The sequence below is a fragment of the Mixophyes fleayi genome, chromosome 10, assembly GCF_038048845.1.
Source record: "Mixophyes fleayi isolate aMixFle1 chromosome 10, aMixFle1.hap1, whole genome shotgun sequence".
NCBI lineage: Eukaryota > Metazoa > Chordata > Amphibia > Anura > Limnodynastidae > Mixophyes > Mixophyes fleayi.
The window spans coordinates 21,910,829-21,930,974 of NC_134411.1; the positions used below are offsets into that span (position 1 = coordinate 21,910,829).

At 36.4% G+C, this 20,146-nt stretch overlaps 1 protein-coding gene across 1 annotated transcript in view; it reads right to left on the bottom strand.

Annotated features, from left to right (window-relative positions):
• DCDC1 (doublecortin domain containing 1) overlaps positions 1–20,146 on the bottom strand; it is a 296,646-nt gene that overhangs the window by 98,096 nt on the left and 178,404 nt on the right. Inside the window, exons 11-12 of the mRNA XM_075188616.1 lie at positions 17,149–17,250; positions 11,656–11,816 (exon numbers count right to left, since the gene is read on the bottom strand). Of these exons, the coding sequence (XP_075044717.1) occupies positions 11,656–11,816; positions 17,149–17,250 (263 nt within the window). The remainder of the gene's footprint in view (positions 1–11,655; positions 11,817–17,148; positions 17,251–20,146) is intronic.

Genomic DNA, 20,146 nt, shown 5'->3' on the forward strand with positions numbered 1-20,146 from the left:
TGGCTTAGTGCCTAAACTGGTGTTACTAAACTGACCTGTTGCAATATACCGGCCCACTGGCAACTGTTGTGGAACACATTTATCATTCTACGTTTAAAGGAACCAATCTGCATACCTTATATAGCCCATTAGCGTCTCCAACGGACAAACGCTTATGTCTGGCTAATCTAATGTGTCTTCTATTTAGGAGATACCATAGACCATACCACAATTTGCTATAATCATTGTTTATTCAAGTTTAGAGCGTACATAATTGTTTATAGGAGTCTGGTTGTGTTTTGTTTCCACCTGCTTGTTTGATCAAGCCAGATTGGTCCGGACCACAGTGTGTCTCTATATATGACACACACTGATATTAAGCAATACAAGTAGTACAGACCATTCTGTCAATTTTCTGGTGCACCAGATTATTCAATCTAACTTTGTTGGTCTGTTGGTGGTGTTATTTTTAAGTCCATTGGACTAACAACCAATTCTATATGCCAGTTAGACACTCACAGGTTACAAAGACCGCATTGCTAAATAGCTAAACTCTGCCCCCTTCTGAACGTAAAAAATAGGGACTGTCCTGTGAAAATCACAGGCTGTAAGACTATACTACCCCATAAAAGTAATAGGAGAGGCTTCATAGAAGCAATCATAGTGATGTGTTTAGCTGTATCTTGTCCGAAGTAAGATTTACCTGTTACGCTCAACAAATGTCTGTTTACATGTACTCAAAAGATAATTATTTCTAGAGATGCTCACTGACCCCCGTGAACTGGTTTTGGTTTTGTTTTTGGATCTGGATTAGCTTTGTGTTTTGGTTTTGGCTTTGGTTTTGGATTTTTTAGAAAAAATCCTAAAATAGGCTAAAGTCACATAATTTTGCTCTTTTTTTGTTCCTATATTATTATTAACCTCAATAATACTAATTTTAAGTCATTTGCAGTCAATTTTGACCACCTCACAGGTAACAATATTATTTACATACACTTTCGGACAAATACTGCAGCGACCTGGCTGGATGGTAAGCGACAGAGCAATGACACAAACACACGGCAGTTCCTAGCGCATCTACTAACACATTGGCAAATAGCAGTGCTCCTCCCACCCACTGTTATGCTGCATCTTAAAAAGGAATCCAAAAATCGCGAGATCCGACGACGTAACAATGACGTTTTGCCTCGTTTTCAATTCCGAGGGCGCGCGAAAGTCTGTACTCAGATCTGCTAAGTTCGGGTATGTTCGGTTCTCGGCGAACTGAGCCTGAGCATCTCTAATTATTTCCCGTATGTCTATTATGGAATGTGTAACAGTTCGTAACGGCAAAGCCCCCCCCCCCCCCCCCACCCTCACATCAACTATTTGCTGTCTAATAAAATATGTTGTAATGCTCAATTACATTTATTGTTACATAACTCTGTAAAATGATATACAAATGCTTTTCTCTCAGTCTTTCAAAGCGAATCCACCCATTCTACACTAAACCGTGAAAAAAGTCATCATCAGCTAACGAGAAGCCCCTCGCAAATGATGCATGATGAGAAGGTAATTACATTTATTTGAGAAGCCTAAGCAAGGGTTTATTCACACTGGCTTGTGATCTTGATCTCCAGTGGCCAGGTGATCCGAGGAGAGCAGCTGCAGCACTCGATTCTTTGTGACAGAGCAGAGCTCACCCGTATTAGGAAAGTAATAATCTGATTACATCGCTCCTTAGAGGTCTCGTCCCAAATCTTTTTCTGTTTTGCATCAAGAACTGGGCAAGCTTTCGACATGGTTTACTAAACAGTCTTTTCTTCAGCTAGGCGACAAGAGCATGCAATCTTGGCATAATGTTTCCAGTTCACAACTGATAGGACTAACGAGGAAGCTAATACATTGTTGGAATGTTAAAAAAAAATAAAAAATACACAGATAAAAACATACATACATAAAATCCTATATATAAATATTTAACTAATCAAATAAAATGGCAATATCTTAAAACAAGAGGTAGTTGTCACATTATTCCTCCTTAAAATGTTAACTAAGTAGACTTGTATATGAATTATCTGCTAAATTAACGTCAGTAGAGTGTTCTGCATAACAGAAGCATAGGGGCCTCCACAGATGTTCCCTCTATCTGCCCAGAAACCACCCCCTGGCATCATGCGATGTTTAAATTAGAATTTAGATTTAAGCCCTCATAAACACAAATGTTCGTTTTGGACATTTAGGGGCTGACAAAGAGTTGGCGGCAAAATGGGAGTAAATTACTCTTAAAATAAAGTGCATGGAAACATATTCTGGACAAGAATATTTTTTATTGTGATCATGTGCGCCTGGTTTACAACATCACATCAACACTGAGTATATGCACCGCCTGTTTAACTGGTACAAAACATATATATATATATATATATATATATATATATATATATATATATATATATAAGCCTGTTTCTGCAGATCTGCATGAGATGCATTTGTATAACACCTTTATTGAACTCGACCAACGTTAGGGCCCTTGCCTCTCCCATCCGCCATTCCAGGTGCAAAAGCATGAACAAAATGACAAGATTTCGGGGGATATATCTGCTAAACTGCAGGTTTGAAAAAGTGGAGATGTTGCCTATAGCAACCAATCACATTCTAGCTGTTATTTTGTAGAATGTACTAAATAAATGATAACTAGAATCTGATTGGTTGCTATAGGCAATGGGCCTGAGTCATTAAGGAAAGTAAAGCAAAAAAAGAAGTAACTTTGCACCTGGGCAAAACCATGTTGCATTGGAGGGGGAGGCAAATTTAAAATGTGATGGCTGATTTATAGTTGGGGTAGGGCATGTCCTATGCCAACTTTAAATTTCAGTGTACAAATAAAGCTATCAAGTATTTGTGCGCTACATGAAAAAAACAGCCAGTATTTATCTTATGTGCAAAATAATAGTAATAATCTAATTTGCACCCCTTGCAATGTAAAATGGTTTTGTCCAGGAGAAAACTTACTCATTTGTTTGCCTGACTTACCTTAATGACTCAGGCCCAACATCTCCACTTTTTCAAACCCGCAGTTTAGTAAATATACCCCTTTGTGTCTACTTTAATATAACTTATCAACTCTTAGTCCTATATATTGTGGGTCTTACTTATAGTTCCAGTAACAGTTGTCACTCTTATCTTGACGCTACTGTTCCTTTCCCAAGGGTCAAAACTGATAATCAGCGCATGACATCACTGCTTTCTTTGACCCCAAGGCCATATTTATTCCCTGGCAAATCAAAACCCTGGTGTGGGCTATTTAGCAAAGTCTACCAACCGGAAAACTGAAGCAAAACCACTGGCAACAAATTGCATCCGTAGGACGACCCCCTGCTACTTCCCTGTCAGGCTCTTTTATTTTTTTTGCAAGGGTTGGTGTTTTATCCTTCCTCGTAGTACTGTCCTCTAGAGTGAATTTGTGTTTTATGCTACACTACATAGTAATACACAGAATTATCCTTCTTTATTTACAATCTGTATTATTTCCTGCTACATCAAACATGTAATAAGAAGGTGCCCTAAATCTAACCTTTTTTTATGTCTGACCAAAACTTTGTGGTAAAATTTTAAATTCGGCCATTAAATGTTACGACATTTGTTACGTTATAACTGTGCAATTGTACAGGGAGCATGAAAGGAACGTAACAGGGCCAAAAATCACAGGAGATGTCCGTCTCGTGACATATTTCCTCATATTCCTCAATATCAGTCCAGTGACACTCAGGGGTATATTTACTTAACTGCGGGTTTGAAAAAGTGGAGATGTTGCCTAGAGCAACCAATCAGATTCTAGTTGTCATTTTGTAGAATGTTCTAAACAAATGACAGCTAGAATCTGATTGGCTGCTTTAGGCAACATCTCCACTTTTTCAAACCCGCAGTTTAGTAAATATACCCCTCAGTCTCCACCGTTGTTTGACAATCGAGAGTGAACCCTCAACTTGCCCTCAGGTGCCCCCAACACTGCATGTTCTTTTAGCAGCACAAATGTATTCATTAATGACTAATTCATTCCAAAAGATCTTCATTGGTTGTTTATTATTATAAGTTATATTGTGGAGTGAGAATCTTATTTCACAAAATATCACTGTCAAACCAGTTTAAAGATAAGCATGATCTTAAAAAATTAGAATATTATATTTTTTCAACAAATGAAAACTATGGAATAAGTAGGATTGCACCAAATCAATCATTTAAGATCGAACGGAGCTCAGAATCCTGTCACAAAAGAAGCCGAAATGCAAGTCAACTCTGGATGGTAATCTGCATATTTAAATAGCTAAAAAAGGGGCTTAAATGATAAAATCTTCTATTTACTTCTAATTCCAGAAACGATAACAATGAGCCCTGCTCAATTAAATCTGAAGTAAATCAAGGTTTGGATTCGGTTGACTGGTTCATATGGATTTGGCTGATCCTAAATCCTAGTAGAAATACTTAGCATTCATCCAAATTCTGTGATTTGTGCATTCCAAAAAATAAGTAACAACATTATTTGATTGCAATATATTTGATATATGAAGTATTTGCACAAACTGTTTGTGTATGGACTGACCGTGTTTGCATTTCTGTAGAATGGTGACTTACTGTATAGAGACTTTTATAAGTATGGGCAGCACGGTGGATTAGTGGTTAGCACTACCGGGGTCATGAGTTCAATTCCCGTGAACTTATCTTTGTGGAGTTTGTATATTCTCCCTGTGTTATTATTAAAACATAATAATAGTAGGTCAATTGGCTGTTATTAAATTGACCTTAGTGTGTGTTTGTATGTTAAGGAATTTAGATTGTAAGCTCCAGAATCATCTAGGGCTTCTGGACCATTATTCAATGCTACATCCCTCATTTTGTGCTGCCGCTGCACTTATTTTGTACAAGCATTGCATTTGTTCATATTATGCCAACGTTGTCCCCATATCATCTTACAATTGCCCAAATAGCATTGTCAACACATCATGTCTGCATTTCTCCCTTATTCCACAAGTAATGACAACTATAATACTATCATTACACCAATATTGCCCCTATATTAAACAAGCACCCCCCTAAAATATGTTAGTGCCCCCTTAATACACCAACGCTGCCCCAGGGTGCTTATGGGTAATCTGAATAGTCTCCATAAGATTTTTGCAAGTGTCACACTAAACACGGATTTATTTATTTATTCATTTAGTTGTGGAGTTATATTTGATTGGATAGCTGTGATAGGTGCTGCAAATAAGGCATTGGGTGGTTCTTATCTTTGGCAAAGCACACACAATGCCCGCTACAAAATCACATTCAGATATTAGGCTTGAATGATGAACGTCCAGATCTGTGTTCAATCAGGTAACACATGATCAGATTACACAAAACCCAAGTACTGTGCTGCGACCATCTCCTGACTGTGATTTTGTAGACTGCAGTCATTGATTGACCAAACTACCAACCAGGCCAGTGTTGGCTAACCTGTGACACTCCAGGTGTCGTGAAACTACAAGTCCCAGCATGCTTTGCCAATATATAACAGCTTATTGCTGGAAGGGTATGCTGGGACTTGTAGTTTCACAACACCTGGAGTGTCACAGGTTAGCCAACACTGAACCAGGCTGACCAAAATTTGAAGTCTACTGATCCCATTTGGATCTCCCTGCCTGATCGTTTGAGCCCAAGCATGTTGGGGGAAAGATGGTCAAAAACAGCCTAACTGATCATCCCATGTGTGGTCAACTTAAGAGATAGTTCATGCCATAGTAAGGCCAAGGAGCCTGATGGCCTAGGCTATAATACAAGACTACACAACCAGACTTCAGATTTTGTCCTGCTGTAATCAGAAGAACATCGAATCCCTGCACTATTGCAGGAAGAAAACTAATTTCACAAGGTTTTTTTGTTATAATGCACTAGGGTCCCCTGAGATGAAAAGCAATCGAAACATTCTACCTTGCCTATAATGATTGACCCTTGCTGAGAATTGAATCAGTGATGTAGCACTGATAGTAAACGTGTAAAGGAAACACATTTTTTTGTGCCTTAGTAAATTATTTCTTATCGTCAGCAAAAAAAACAAATTCGCTTAAATTAAATAAGCAAATTACAAGATACGAAAATATAAAAACAACAACATTGGAAATGAATACAAAATATAAAATATTGTTTATGCTTTAGAAAGTTCAGAAATAATCTGTACTTTGAAGGTCAGTTTTCTTAGCTTTGGAATTTTGCAGAAAGAAAACGAAGGAACAGTCGTATATATTTCTGGACATTAAAAAAGCAAGATATTATTTTAGATTTAATAAAAAAAATCTGGAGGATATATGCTAAAATTATCCACAGTTATCTCAGATTCAATTGTATAATTATCTCAAGCCGTTTTCATGTATCTGTAAATACTGAAATATCTCTATCCTACGTATTATTTATTTAAAAATGTTATTTAATCAAAACTAAAATGTCTACAGTGCCTAGACATGACTAATTATTAACTGGTAATGTACAGTGCCTTTAAAATATACTTGACATACAGTATATGTTTGGTTATACATTTGTAACATACTGATAAATAAAAACTGCGTTTTCATGAGACGACAAAACACTGGCAATAAAGTAAAGTGAATATAACGAAATAAAGCATCCGAATAAAGTAACTCAAAAAAATCAGATATTCTATTTTTCTAAAATATAAAATTTTATGGAATATAAAATTCTAAACACACCCATATTCTAAACACATCAATATGTGGGTAACGCTCTGAACCATGTATTTTCAGAGTTCATGAAACATTTGACAGTCGTTTTACTTTACGTTAAACAATGTATATTTAGTGTCTGAAATAAAATAAAAAATGGTAATATATACCTTGGTTTGTTGTTTCATGTCTAAAATATAAGCAAAGAAGATACAACCCTAATTGCTGTATTTGAAAAAATAAATAATCTTGTATTTAAATCATTAAATAATGTGACACTTTGGGGGGTATTCAATTGTTTCTTTTAACGCGCTAAAACGAAAAAAAACGAGCACTCTAAAAATATTACCGTTAATACGGTAATTACTCGCTAAATTTCATCTCGCAGCTCCCTGAGCTGTGACATGAAATTCAACGAGTAAACTACCGTATTAACGGTATTTACGCGCATATTACCGTATTAACGCTAATATTTTTAGAGCGCTCGTTTTTTTTGTCTTAGCGCGTTAAAAGAAACAATTGAATACCCCCCTATGAAGCATAGATAGCCCTTAAAACTCATGTACCATTCTTTCCTAGACAAGACCAGTTTTATAAAGTGTTCAAACTTTTTATTCCTATTTTAAAACGGACCAACTGCACGGTACCACTTTATACATGAAGTTCTGGTTATTATTATTATTATTATTAATTTTTTTATTTGTAAGGCGCCACAAAGTATCCGTAGCGCCGTACAAGGATATCTATCCAGTTATCTATCCAGTTACTTAAGTGTAATATTCTAAGTACAATATGTGGACTCTGATCCGGTCCAGTGGTCAGGTCTCACTGTAAAGTTACGTACAGATCCCTGCCTCTACTACTTCTGAAATGTATATAGTAGATGCAGTTGAATAGAAGTACAATCTGCATATAAATTGTATTCCACCGCTGGCAACCGTCAACCAAATTATTATATTTGCTACAATTTGAAAACTGGCTCAAACTATCAAAAGACAAATGTACCAGAAAATCAAAAGAATGCATTTATAAAGTCCGCCTGTCCAAAAATGGCAACACAAGAAAAACAGCTGTCACATGTATCTGACTTATAATAATGTGGGGGGGGGGGGGGATAAATATTATTTCTGTGTGAACTGCTTAGGAAACAGTATTTGGAACGAGCACAATGTTATCAGCGTTATATACAGAAGTGCAGCCTGACGTGGCAATATTTAAACCATTGACAAAGTTACAAGTCCAAGGCAATCTTTAATTTGTCCCTGCTCCAATTTTTTTGTAGGTAAGAATAAAACAATCAGGCTCCAACTAATATATTAACTATGCTCTTGACGTTTTGCATATATATACCATAGTTTTGCCTTTGGACTATGCTTGCAAATCGAAGACATGTTTAGCAAAGACATTTACTCTTGCAATGAATAATACAGTCACAATAGGTCAAATATTATTGTAATAGAAGTATTTGTACAGTCAATAAATATATGATTTTAGCTATATAAATGTTATTCTACATACAATAACCTTACTTTATACTGCCTGCTTAGAACAAAGGTCCATATTGGAATAATACCATGGGTGGCTTTATGGAGAGGGTGACATACAATGGAATAAATAAATATTAAATATACTCCTGTGCTGAAAATACATTTGGTGATAAGTGAAGATGGGCATATAAAGAGTGGACACTGCAATATATATATATATATATATATATATATATATATATATATATATATATATATAAAAATCATATAAGCATATATATAGGTCCACAAAAAACATTGTGCAAATATATCATTATGTATCTGAGAGGAACATCATGTTTGGGAGAGATACAGGGATATATTTACTAAACTGCGGGTTGTGGAGATGTTGCTTATAGCAACCAATCAGATTCCAGTCATCATTTATTTAGTACATTCTACAAAATGACAGCTAGAATCTGATTGGTTGTTACAGGCAACATCTGCACTTTTTCAAAACCACAGTTTAGCAAATATACCCCACAGTGTTCATATCGGAGGTGAAAGAGGTACAGAGAGTTCCAGTTTGGAATTATTTGTTGGAACTGAGCTTCATTAAGAACTATTAATGCTGAAGAACAAAGGAAACAAAATACATGTGGGGGCTATTGTTAAACACAAGGTATTCTGCAAAATATATCATTATTTAATTGTCAATTTGAAGTGCAGTTAGGTGAAGATCTCTTGAGAGTTTAGAAAACTTTTTAGTAAAAGAATAAAAGGTTTTAGATTAAAAGGTTTACCATTTTATAGGTCCATATACTTATGCTTATTCTCTACCTATAAGCAAATAATCTTGCATATTACATTTCATTCAGGGCTTTATAACCATTATGTCGGGTTCTTAAACATGGGTCGTTATGCCCTTTAGGGTAGTTCTGCATTTGGAAATCTATTGCATCTACCAACTAGTAGACAAATTAATCCTGCTTTGATGTTGTCTTGTCGCTAACACCAATTCTCTGCTTATTATAATCCATGTACTTCATTTATATAATAATTAAAATGAGCTAAATTATTAATTAAATACTGAACCATGAGTCACAATGTTAATTCATAGATATAATTTGGGTCTCGGACAAAAATAATTAAAAACCCCCCACCCTAGGTTATAATAGGATGTTTACAATAAAAGTATGGAAAATCTATTACTCTAATAGAGACGAGCTTTATCAAATTGAGACTTTTCGCTTGGTAAGTGTAAGGGTTAATAGATTTAAATGAAAAGTAAGTGATTTTAAATAGCTAAGAAATCTCTGTACACGTCGTATTATTGATCACTTAGACTGGACAGCAGTGAGAAGTGTGTAACTAACGAACTCAAATCCAATCCTGGGAAGACTCTTTTGGGGGGGAGAGGATTCAATTGGCCACGATGTTGCGGCGCATTTTTTACCGGTCGTACGGTAAAAAATAACGCTAATTTTTGCTCGCACCTCTATGGGGTGTGAGCACTATTAATGTAAGAAAAAAAATCTGCGTGAGACACTCCGGAGAATTTTTTGCAATTGAATTCCCCTCTTTGGCTGTTGTGCGGTTGTGACGCAGTTGGGCGTTAAATAATATAATGTGACAAATGGATGAATCCGTATATATAAAATTATATTTGTAAAATGAGTTTCTTTTTCTATAGCGTAATTACTTTTATAGACTATGTTATGTTTGAGTAGTATCTTATTATCATTATTATGATCTCAGAGCTTTCGTTTTATTATGAAACAATTGTTTGCACTCTTTTTGGGGAACACGTTCCTGTCCCGCAAACAAACACAAAAAGAGGCTAAAGTAAATGTTTGTACATGACAAATAGCTGCAGAGGAAAGAGAGCAAATTGGAATTAAAACTGTGTACTTTCATTTTCTATGTTTGGTTAAAAAAAATAAAAAAAACAATAAGGGGCGATGGCGGCTGTAAGATGGTTTTCAATTACCATCCATTTCTCTCATAAAAAGGGAGAAAGATAGAGGAGGGGAAACAGGTCGGGGCAGCCTGTGACAATGACAGTGTGATGGGCTGGGACCCCCGTTGTGTTTCCATCTGCTATCATTAAGGTGACTATTCAGACATGAAGAAATCCCTCTTGCTGTGCTGATAGGCAGGCATCAAGAACGATGACAAGGCATTAAGAGTCAGGCAGAGGGGTTGTCATATTCGCAAACAGCAATCCCGCCAACAGGACCTCCGTTAGGTTGCTGGATTTTTTTTATTTTTTTTTAGAAATCTGTTACCTGACGGGAGGTAACCCTTTCAGGACAACGCTCCGGAGACTCCTCAGTACCTAAAGGGTGTTTTATGCTCTTTCCTGACTGAAAAAAATTGTGGATTCGCTCACTGAGGCCAGTCGGCATCGCCTAACTACTGGGAACTAAGCGGAATGTTATAAATTTGTTCCGGAAACAGCAAATAAAGTCTCTTAAAAAATAGAACCATTGGTGCATACTCCACCCATTGCAATATTAACAAAGCCTTTACTTAGACATTATCGTATTCTTACAATAATAACACAGCTAATATACTACAATGGCATCGGCAAACACCCATTCGCCACATGCGCTGTACTTGTGACATGGTAAAATCTACTTATGGCCTTCAGTGGACGCAACCATATTGTGAAGTGATCATTCAGCCTATCAGTTTGCTAGGAGCCAGTGACATCACTAAGGCTGAACCAATAATCATTAGACCTCAGCGTAGGAGTTTGTTAGGAATCTAAGTGATGTCACTGGTTCCTGTTGAGTTGATAGGCTGCTTTTAAATATTAATTTAGCCCACAAAATAGATGCCCCCAGTGTTTGTCTGTCTCACAGAGTTGGGACAACCGAGTCCCTGTGATCCCGTTGTCATGCCTGGTCAGATTCATGTACCGGAGTGTTCACTCAGACGGATACATCACTTGAGCAATATACTGTAATACCGTAAGAGAGGAGACACTTATGTGGCATACATCACTCAATATTGTCATATTATATTATTATATGACATATTAATGTTAATACACAACACTGGGTCCATGGGTACTGTTCCAACCAGAGTATTATCTATGTTTTCTCTCTGTGCTTGCATGCGTTTCCTCCGGGTGCTCCAATTTCCTCCCACAGTTAATAGTGGATACACCGTAGTGTGTGTGCGTCATTGTGTGTTTGTATTAGACTATAAGATCCACTGGGCAGGGACTGATGGGAATCATTAAACATTATCTGTAAAGTACTGTACAATATGCTATATGCCCTATAAAAATAAAGGATAATAATATTATGTTTTGAGCCACGGCATTTCCTCGGGTTATAGGGGTGCTTTGGTGCAATACGTGTCATCGTCGTAATATATCAACACAGAGTATGCATGCCACACAAGAGTGCGTTAATAACGTCATAGGTTCCTAGCATATCGTTACTCCCGAATATTAATACTGCCTCAAGCGAGCAGAAGCGACAGCCGCGCTGTAGTGTCCCCACCTGTAATCTTCCCCGCAAGACACCCAGACTTTCTGCTCATTCTGCAAGGACTGCGGTTTCTTAATTTCTTGCCCTTTTTCATCGAAGAGCCGAGAAAGTCTCAGGCCTAGAACACCGAAGTCTGTAGAGCGCTGTAGTCTTTCTTCAATAATACGAAGGAACTGTAATAAAGAAAACAGCAAAATAAAGTGACAAAAGAATGTATATAGATATAAACATATATAGACATACAGTGCACAAAGTGCGAGTTTATACGACGGTAGGCCATACTGCCAATTCATATATATATATATACACACACTCACATTCTGCATCAAATCCGCTTGATTCTATTACAAACCAGGTCCAAAAACATGATAATTAAATTCATATACAATGTTAAAGGGAGTGTGAAATGACTGCAATGTTTATCTCAGTGTAGAGTAACAAAATGAGCGAAGGCTTTTAACCAGCAGGGGGGGCAACAGGATTATGATTGAGCTCTGACCCGTCGGCACAGAGGCTGAAAGCTGATTTGACAGTTGTACAGAACAAGCACTCAGCTGAGATACACTTCATCAGGCCCTTTGTACAAGGTTATGTTTTTCTCTCTCTGTTTTCCCCTGCAATACGCAACCACATTTTCTGAGTGTGTTAGCTAATGGATTTTAAAGGTTTACCTTACAAAACCAAGCAGAAATCAATAATGACGTTCTAATCCGGAATGCAGCGGAGAGGTATTTTTCAACTTACGTGCCAGCGCATTATACGGATGCAACCAGCATCATGAATTATAAGAAGCCGGTACAACTATGGTTCTATCTTATATATCAGCGCTTAGGAAATCAGTGTCCTGTGCTTATAATGAGGCAGCAAGTTATAGGGGGTCATCTAACTCAAGGGAATTTATATGAAATAAAGACAACGGGCCTGATTCATTAAGGATCTTAAATTAAGAAGTTTCTTATCTAAGTCTCCTGGACAAAACCATGTTACAATGCAAGGGGTGCAAATTAGTATTCTGTTTTGCACATAAGTTAAATACTGACTATTTTTTCATGTAGCACACAAATACTTGATAGCTTATTTGTACACTGAAATTTAAAGTTGATATTTGTGTGCTACATGAAAAAACAGACAGTATTTAACTTATGTGTAAAACAGAAAACTCATTTGCACCCCTTGCATTGTGACATGGTTTTGTCCAGGAGACTAAAATAAGAAACTTCTTAATTTAAGATCCTTAATGAATCAGGCCCAACGTTCTTCATCTAAATATATAAACTAGTGCTATCTACATTGTTGGTAGATAGTATAATGTTTAAAATTTACAATGTTTGTCTTTTAAACCGCACACAACTTATATTTAAATGTCCGGTTAAGTACTGTAAGCAAGTGTAGTTCCAATTAAATATATTGGGGCTCATATTAAGTTTAGCGCAAATTACCTTTCTGGCGTTCAATGCGCAAACAACACTATTTTCGGAACTAGTGCTTTGTGCGCCGGCGCAGATGTAAAAAAGCGTTAACATAAGCAGCATAGAAGGGAAATGACAGCACTAGGCATTACAAAGTGTAAAGTGTAAAACCGGTCGCTGACTGAATCTAATGGACTGATACGATAGTCAGCGTTGTGCCGCGAGTGCCTGTGGCATGGTGGAGAAAGCAGCAGATGCAACTCTGCAGATTGGTTCTCACACCGTATAGGGATGCGCAGGTAAATGGGCGATGTTGGAGTACCGTACGACCCGTATATGTGCGCAGATGGACTGTGGTGATCTCCGGCGGAACACCACTTACATTCTTAGGGGCTGATTCAATTCTAAGAGCTGCATATAAATAGTATAATTATTGAATAGTAAAAAATGTGTAATAATAGGTATGGGGGAACTAACAGAAGTGTCAACTTTTTTGGGTGCTTTTTTTTAACATGCAATTACACGCATATAGAATTTGCGCCATTCCTAACTTCTAGTAAGAGAATGACGAGCTGAATATCAATATACTCTACATTAAGTGCTGCAATCGGTCAAGGTTTAAAATAAATGTAAAACACAATGCAATATGGCAGAGTTGGTACATGGAATATTTCAATTTGTTGGCACCAACTCATTTTATATATCATATCATATTATACAGTAAATGAATATGTTATATATAATGTATAACTCATAGATATACCGCAATAGAAGGCTCCGATATATTGCAGCTCTTTCCTTAACTCTCTCAGCGCCAGTGACATCTGCATCCCCCTATCTGGCCCTTGCACGGTTAACAACTAAAATGTCAGCAGAGGTCTAATGGCTGGCTTCACGGAGATAACTACAGATGTTTTAGTACGCTGACTAAGCTCCTTATTTGGTACTGGTCCTGTCTCATGATAGCGACAGCGTTCAAACTACAAGATGATTTTTTTTGGGGAGGAGGAGGAGGGGTTTGGGATAAACAAATAAACAGTGACTTGCAGAAATGGGAAAATTCATGTTTAGATGTGTGTTCATCTGAGGTGCATCGGAGAACAGTGACATGGTGCTGAAATACAGCAATACAACAATACAACACCCTGCTGTACTATAACACGCACATATACAACAAATAATACATGTAGGGATATGTGTATATTGTACCTAACTGCAAGGCTTGCACCAAATGTAGGTTATAAAAACAATAAGCTGGGTACACACTACAGAAAATCTCTCCCGATGCGATATCATTAAAGATTTTACCAACGACTGAAAGTCCCGATCAGCATGCTGATCCATGTGTACACACTATACAAGTTTTACAAGATTTACCTTCAGATCTGTGCTCTTCATCTGTCATAACCATCGCCTGAAAAGACCGTGACTCTGTACACTCTATATAGATCTGTCTACACTGCTGGTTGTGAGTGCTTACACATTGTAGAATTTGCCCGACATCGTTCCATCGTTTAAAGAGATTTTTAATAAAATTAAACGATACGATGAGCTTTGGAACAATAAAACATGATCGTGGGAGCGTACATACTAATGCGATATCGGACCTAACGGTTGTCTATCGGGTGATTGGCACCATAATCGGGTGAAAAACCTTTATGGCTAGATTTACTAAACTGTGGGTTTGAAAAAGTGGAGATGTTGCCCATAGCAACCAATCAGATTCTAGTTGTCAATTATTTAGCACATTCTACAAAATGACAGCTAGAATATGATTGGTTGCTATAGGCAACATCTCCACTTTTTCAAACCCACAGTTTAGTAAATATACCGCTTAGTGGGTACCCAGCTTAACAAATCAAGCAAAACATCCTTCCCTTACCCCCCCTTTTTTTATTTTCTTTACCCCTAATCCTTGACAAATTAATAAAATACTATTGAAGTTGACTCAAGCAAAACATGACTATATAAATCTTAGTAAACTCTATTGTATTTGATGACTTTCTGGAACTAGTGAACGAGTTAATTAAGTAATGTACCATGTAGCACTTGTTTAAAACTAGAAGTGAATAACTCTAGCATACTAATCTAAATAAATTAGAAAACAGGGGGCGCTTCCATGGTGTAAAACAGTTGTACTTGTTTAATTGAAAAGGATAAGAATACACGTTCTAGAAATCGGAGTGCTTAGAGCATATCACAGCGATCACACTGCACAGTATCACCTGGACAGAACTCCAAGATGTTGGCTTAAACTTCAATGAATCAGTCTTTAAGATACTAGGGTATTACTTAATACTTCAATAATCATGTTTTGGTATTACTACAACTTAATTTATTACAAGGTAATATAAATCACAGCGGTTAAATCATGCAACGAGTAGTAATAAAAGTAAACAGGGCAATATAAAACATTACTAATTAAAACATATTAGTAAAGCTAATAGCCAAATCAACTATAGCAATATATTCATTTTACATTATGTGTACTGCTGCTGAGGTTGAGAGACTAGGCGTGTCATTTTTAATTACTGATAGGATATGTTACCCAAAGTCCTTGTTTTCTTGGGACAGTCCCTGTTTTAGGGTTTTATTCCATGCAAGAATATGTTCCTGTAGCACCAATGCGCCTATTGTGAGCTAGTGGTAGCTGTGTTTTAGAAATGAATGCGACAATTGTTATGAAATCTGTTTATATTGTATTATATGTATGGACAACATCACAGTGTTATTAGTCCTTTTCTGCTTGTGGTTTATATCGTTATTCTCAGGATATGATCTTATTCTGGGAACTTTACTGATGTGTAATACTTTAACTAGAAGGTGTTAGAGATGCTCAGTGACCCCCGTGAACTGGTTTTGGTTGTGGTTTTGGATCTGGATTAGCTTCGTGTTTTGGTTTTGGTTTTGGCAAAACCGCCCTCGTGTGTTTTGGTTTGATTTTGGATTTTTTAGAAAAAATCCTAAAATTTTCCTAAGACTTTTTTTGTTCCTACATTATTATTAACCTCAATAACACTAACTTCAAGTCATTTGCAGTCAATTTAGACCAGCACACAGGTCACAATATTATTTTTATACACTTTCGGACAAATACTGCAGCGACCTGGCTGGATGGTAAGCGACAGAGCAATGACACAAACACACGGCAGTTCCTAGCACATCTAGGACACATTGGCACACAGCAGTGGCAGAAAAGAAAAATGGGGGTCCGTCACAATGACGTTTTGCCTCATTTTCGATTCCGAGGGCACGCGACAGTACCGAGCCAACTACTCAGATCCCCTAAGTTCGGATGTGTTTGGTTCTCGAGGAACCGAGTCTGAGCATCTCTAGAAGGTGTAAGTACTGGTCATTGAAGGCAATAATATGCAGGTCACATGCCCTACTAAAGGATGACAAAAGTAGCTGAGGAGCATGGCATTATGGGTTTAGCTGAAAAGGATCATGGTCTCTGAGATAGTTGTGGAATTTCTGTCTTTCAATTGATGATGGAGCTATAGTGATAGTGGGCAGGGGATGGCACAGGAAAATCACACTAAGGGTGTACCTCTGAGGGTCAGGTTTTTCTGATATTCTAGACTAACGAACAATTACGTTAAAAAACGGCAGCCATCACGTGGTATACTCTAAGGGTTACATTTAGCAAACCTTCTAAAAAGGAAAAGTAGAGGTGTTGCCCATAGCAACCAATCAGATTCTAGCTATCATTTTCCAGAATGCATTAGATAAATGATAGCTAGATTCTGATTGGTTGCTATGGGCAACACCTCTACTTTTCCTAATTCATCTAGACCAGTGTGTCTCACTCACTGATTACCAGCAAGAGCCAGAACACTTACATGACACATAGACCTAGATATTACATACATGTTGTTGTCCTGATGTATATCATGTACAGCTTTCTCTTGTCAACTCCTTGTGTCTCCTCCATTTTTTGGACCTACTTACAGTATGCCAGTTTGAAGGCCCATGGGCCTCGGCTAAAATAAGGGCATGCCTCAGCAGTCATGGCTTACAGTGTCAGAACCATTGGTGTGAACCCTTCACTAGGTGTAACAAGGGCCCATTCTCAGCCAAGTGGAAGCAGCCTCACCTCTAGTATGGACTGCTCAGCCCCAGTACCGTAGCATTTCTGCATCTCCTTACTGCTGATAAACACAAGCGTAGCATTGTAATCTGTACCGTTCTCAAAGACCTGAAACAATAACAAAAAAAAAGTACATAATATATAAAGATGTAGAGAGCACCATATTTGCTAAAGCTGTCAATATATAGCTTAGTACATATATAAAAACAAACAAACCTAAAACTGTATTTAAAAAACATTGTCATATATATATATATATATATATATATATATATATATATATATATTAGGATATAAATGGTAAAGGGCGGCGCCTTCAGGTGTATACAGTGTATATAAACATATAAGCACAAATGTACACAGAAATAGTCCAGAGAAGTTAGAACAGGACGGTGTCTGTATCTGCACCGCAGGTAACTAAAAATCACTGTAGTACAGGATAAATATATTCAAAAGTTGATCGTGCAGAATAAATAGAAGTGGTGTGCGTACCAGATATATAAAATCAAACCGCTTATCTGTATAGTAGCTCCTTAGGAATCCCGGAGTATGATCTGCAACCAATTCTCCTTAGCGAACTAAACACTAAAACAGACCCACCCTGTCTGTTTGCTGAGAGGAAGGATTTCTCTATCATCGGATAAGTTTGGTGTCGCGGTTGTTTTAGAACATACATTTTATCCATCGCTAAGGAGAATTGGTTGCAGATCATACTCCGGGATTCCTAAGGAGCTACTATACAGATAAGCGGTTTGATTTTATATATCTGGTACGCACACCACTTCTATTTATTCTGCACGATCAACTTTTGAATATATTTATCCTGTACTACAGTGATTTTTAGTTACCTGCGGTGCAGATACAGACACCGTCCTGTTCTAACTCCTCTGGACTATTTCTGTGTACATTTGTGCTTATATGTTTATATACACTGTATACACCTGAAGGCGCCGCCCTTTACCATTTATATCCTACTATGTTATCGGACTAACCATCCGCTTTTAAGGTTGGCTGCCACACGCACGTTGTGGAGGTGTTGCTTTTACTATTATATATTCATCTATTTATTTATTTATTTATTGTCATACACGCACATGCAATTTTGTATTTGTGTTATCTTCCATATATTGGGTAAGCGCCATCTGTAGATATCTTGTTTGTTCTCTCTACCCTAATATATATATATATATATATATATATACATATATTTGTAAATTATTAATCAGCAACAACTGATATATAAATATACTTAAAGATAGATAGATAGATAGATAGATGCTAAATTTACATTAAAAATATTTTTTAAACACAATTTTAGTTTTTGTTTTGTATATATATATATATATATATATATATATATATATATATATATAAATAAATATATATATATGTATACATATACACATATATACATACATATATATATATATACACAAGTTAACTCGTGCATGATACTCATGCATTCTAGTCAAATCAAGCTACTTAAGGTGTTAAAAAGGTTCTTGTCATGCATTTGGGCCATAGCCCAGGCCTCCTCAGGGGAAGAGCGTTACTTCCCGATGTAAGCGCCCTTTTTTAACGTGGTTTTGTCCACATGTCACCACCTCATCATTCTTCTCCATCACCTCATCCTTCATCTTTATCGCCACATCTATCCAGATGTCTATCCAGACACAGGGATCTCTCTCAGCGGTCCTGAGTATCACACTCCTCTCGCTCTGTCACCCCCGGCAACCACCAACCACTCCCCACTGTCACCCCCGGCAACCACCAACCACTCCCAACTGTCACCCCCGGCAACCACCAACCACTCCCCACTGTCACCCCCGGCAACCACCAACCACTCCCAACTGTCACTTCTCCTTCAAGAAATATATATTAATTTTTTTAAAATCTTTATAAACACTTTTAACAATTAACAAATTAAATTAACAAATTAAAAACATCTTAGTATACCAAATTTCAGCCCTTTCTGATTTTTTTTTCCACACACACTAAGAATTTAGTAGGTCAGTGTATAACGCCGCCCAGCAGGTGGCGCTGCAGCTTGGTTTTATTTTTTCCACACACACACACACAGACAGACTAACACACGCCACTAAGCATTTATATTATAGATATATACATACATATGTATATATACATACACACACATATATATATATATATATATATATATATATATATATACATATATGTATATATATAAGAAAATTTTAATTGTGTTTAAAAAACATTTTTAGATTTTTAATGTCAATTTAGCCTATCTTTATATCTATCCATCTATCTATATAGATATAGATATATAGATAGATATAGATATATGCTACATTTACATTAAAAATGTTTTTTCAACACAATTTGATTTTTATTTTATTTACAGATATGCATATACATAATATATATATATATATATATATATATATATATATATATATATATATATATATATAAATTGTGTAAATTTTTAATGTAAATTTAGCAGATATCTCTCTCTCTCTCTCTCTCTCTCTCTCTTTATATATATATATTTATATATATATATATATATATATATATATATATATATCAGTTGTTGCTGATTAATAGTTTGCAAATATATATATATATACACACAGATGTAGATAGATGTAGATATATGCTACATTTACATTAAGAATGTTTTTTAAACACAATTTGATATTTATTTTATTTACACATGTGTCTGTATATATATATATATATATATATATATATATATATATATATATATTCTGTACAGTAATGTTTTCAATACACTTATTTGACGCTGTCAATTGAAATTCTACACATACAGCAAAACAGAGCCCTCATTACTGGTAATGTAACTGCTGCAGGACAGAACATCACAGTGTGGTGGGAAAAAAATGATGATTATTAACTCAATATTTGTCTCCTGAAAAAAGCAGCCCAGAGCATTATCTTTGGTCACACTTCCAAACTGCTAATTGTGGCAGTGACATAAAAACAAACGGTATGGTAAGAT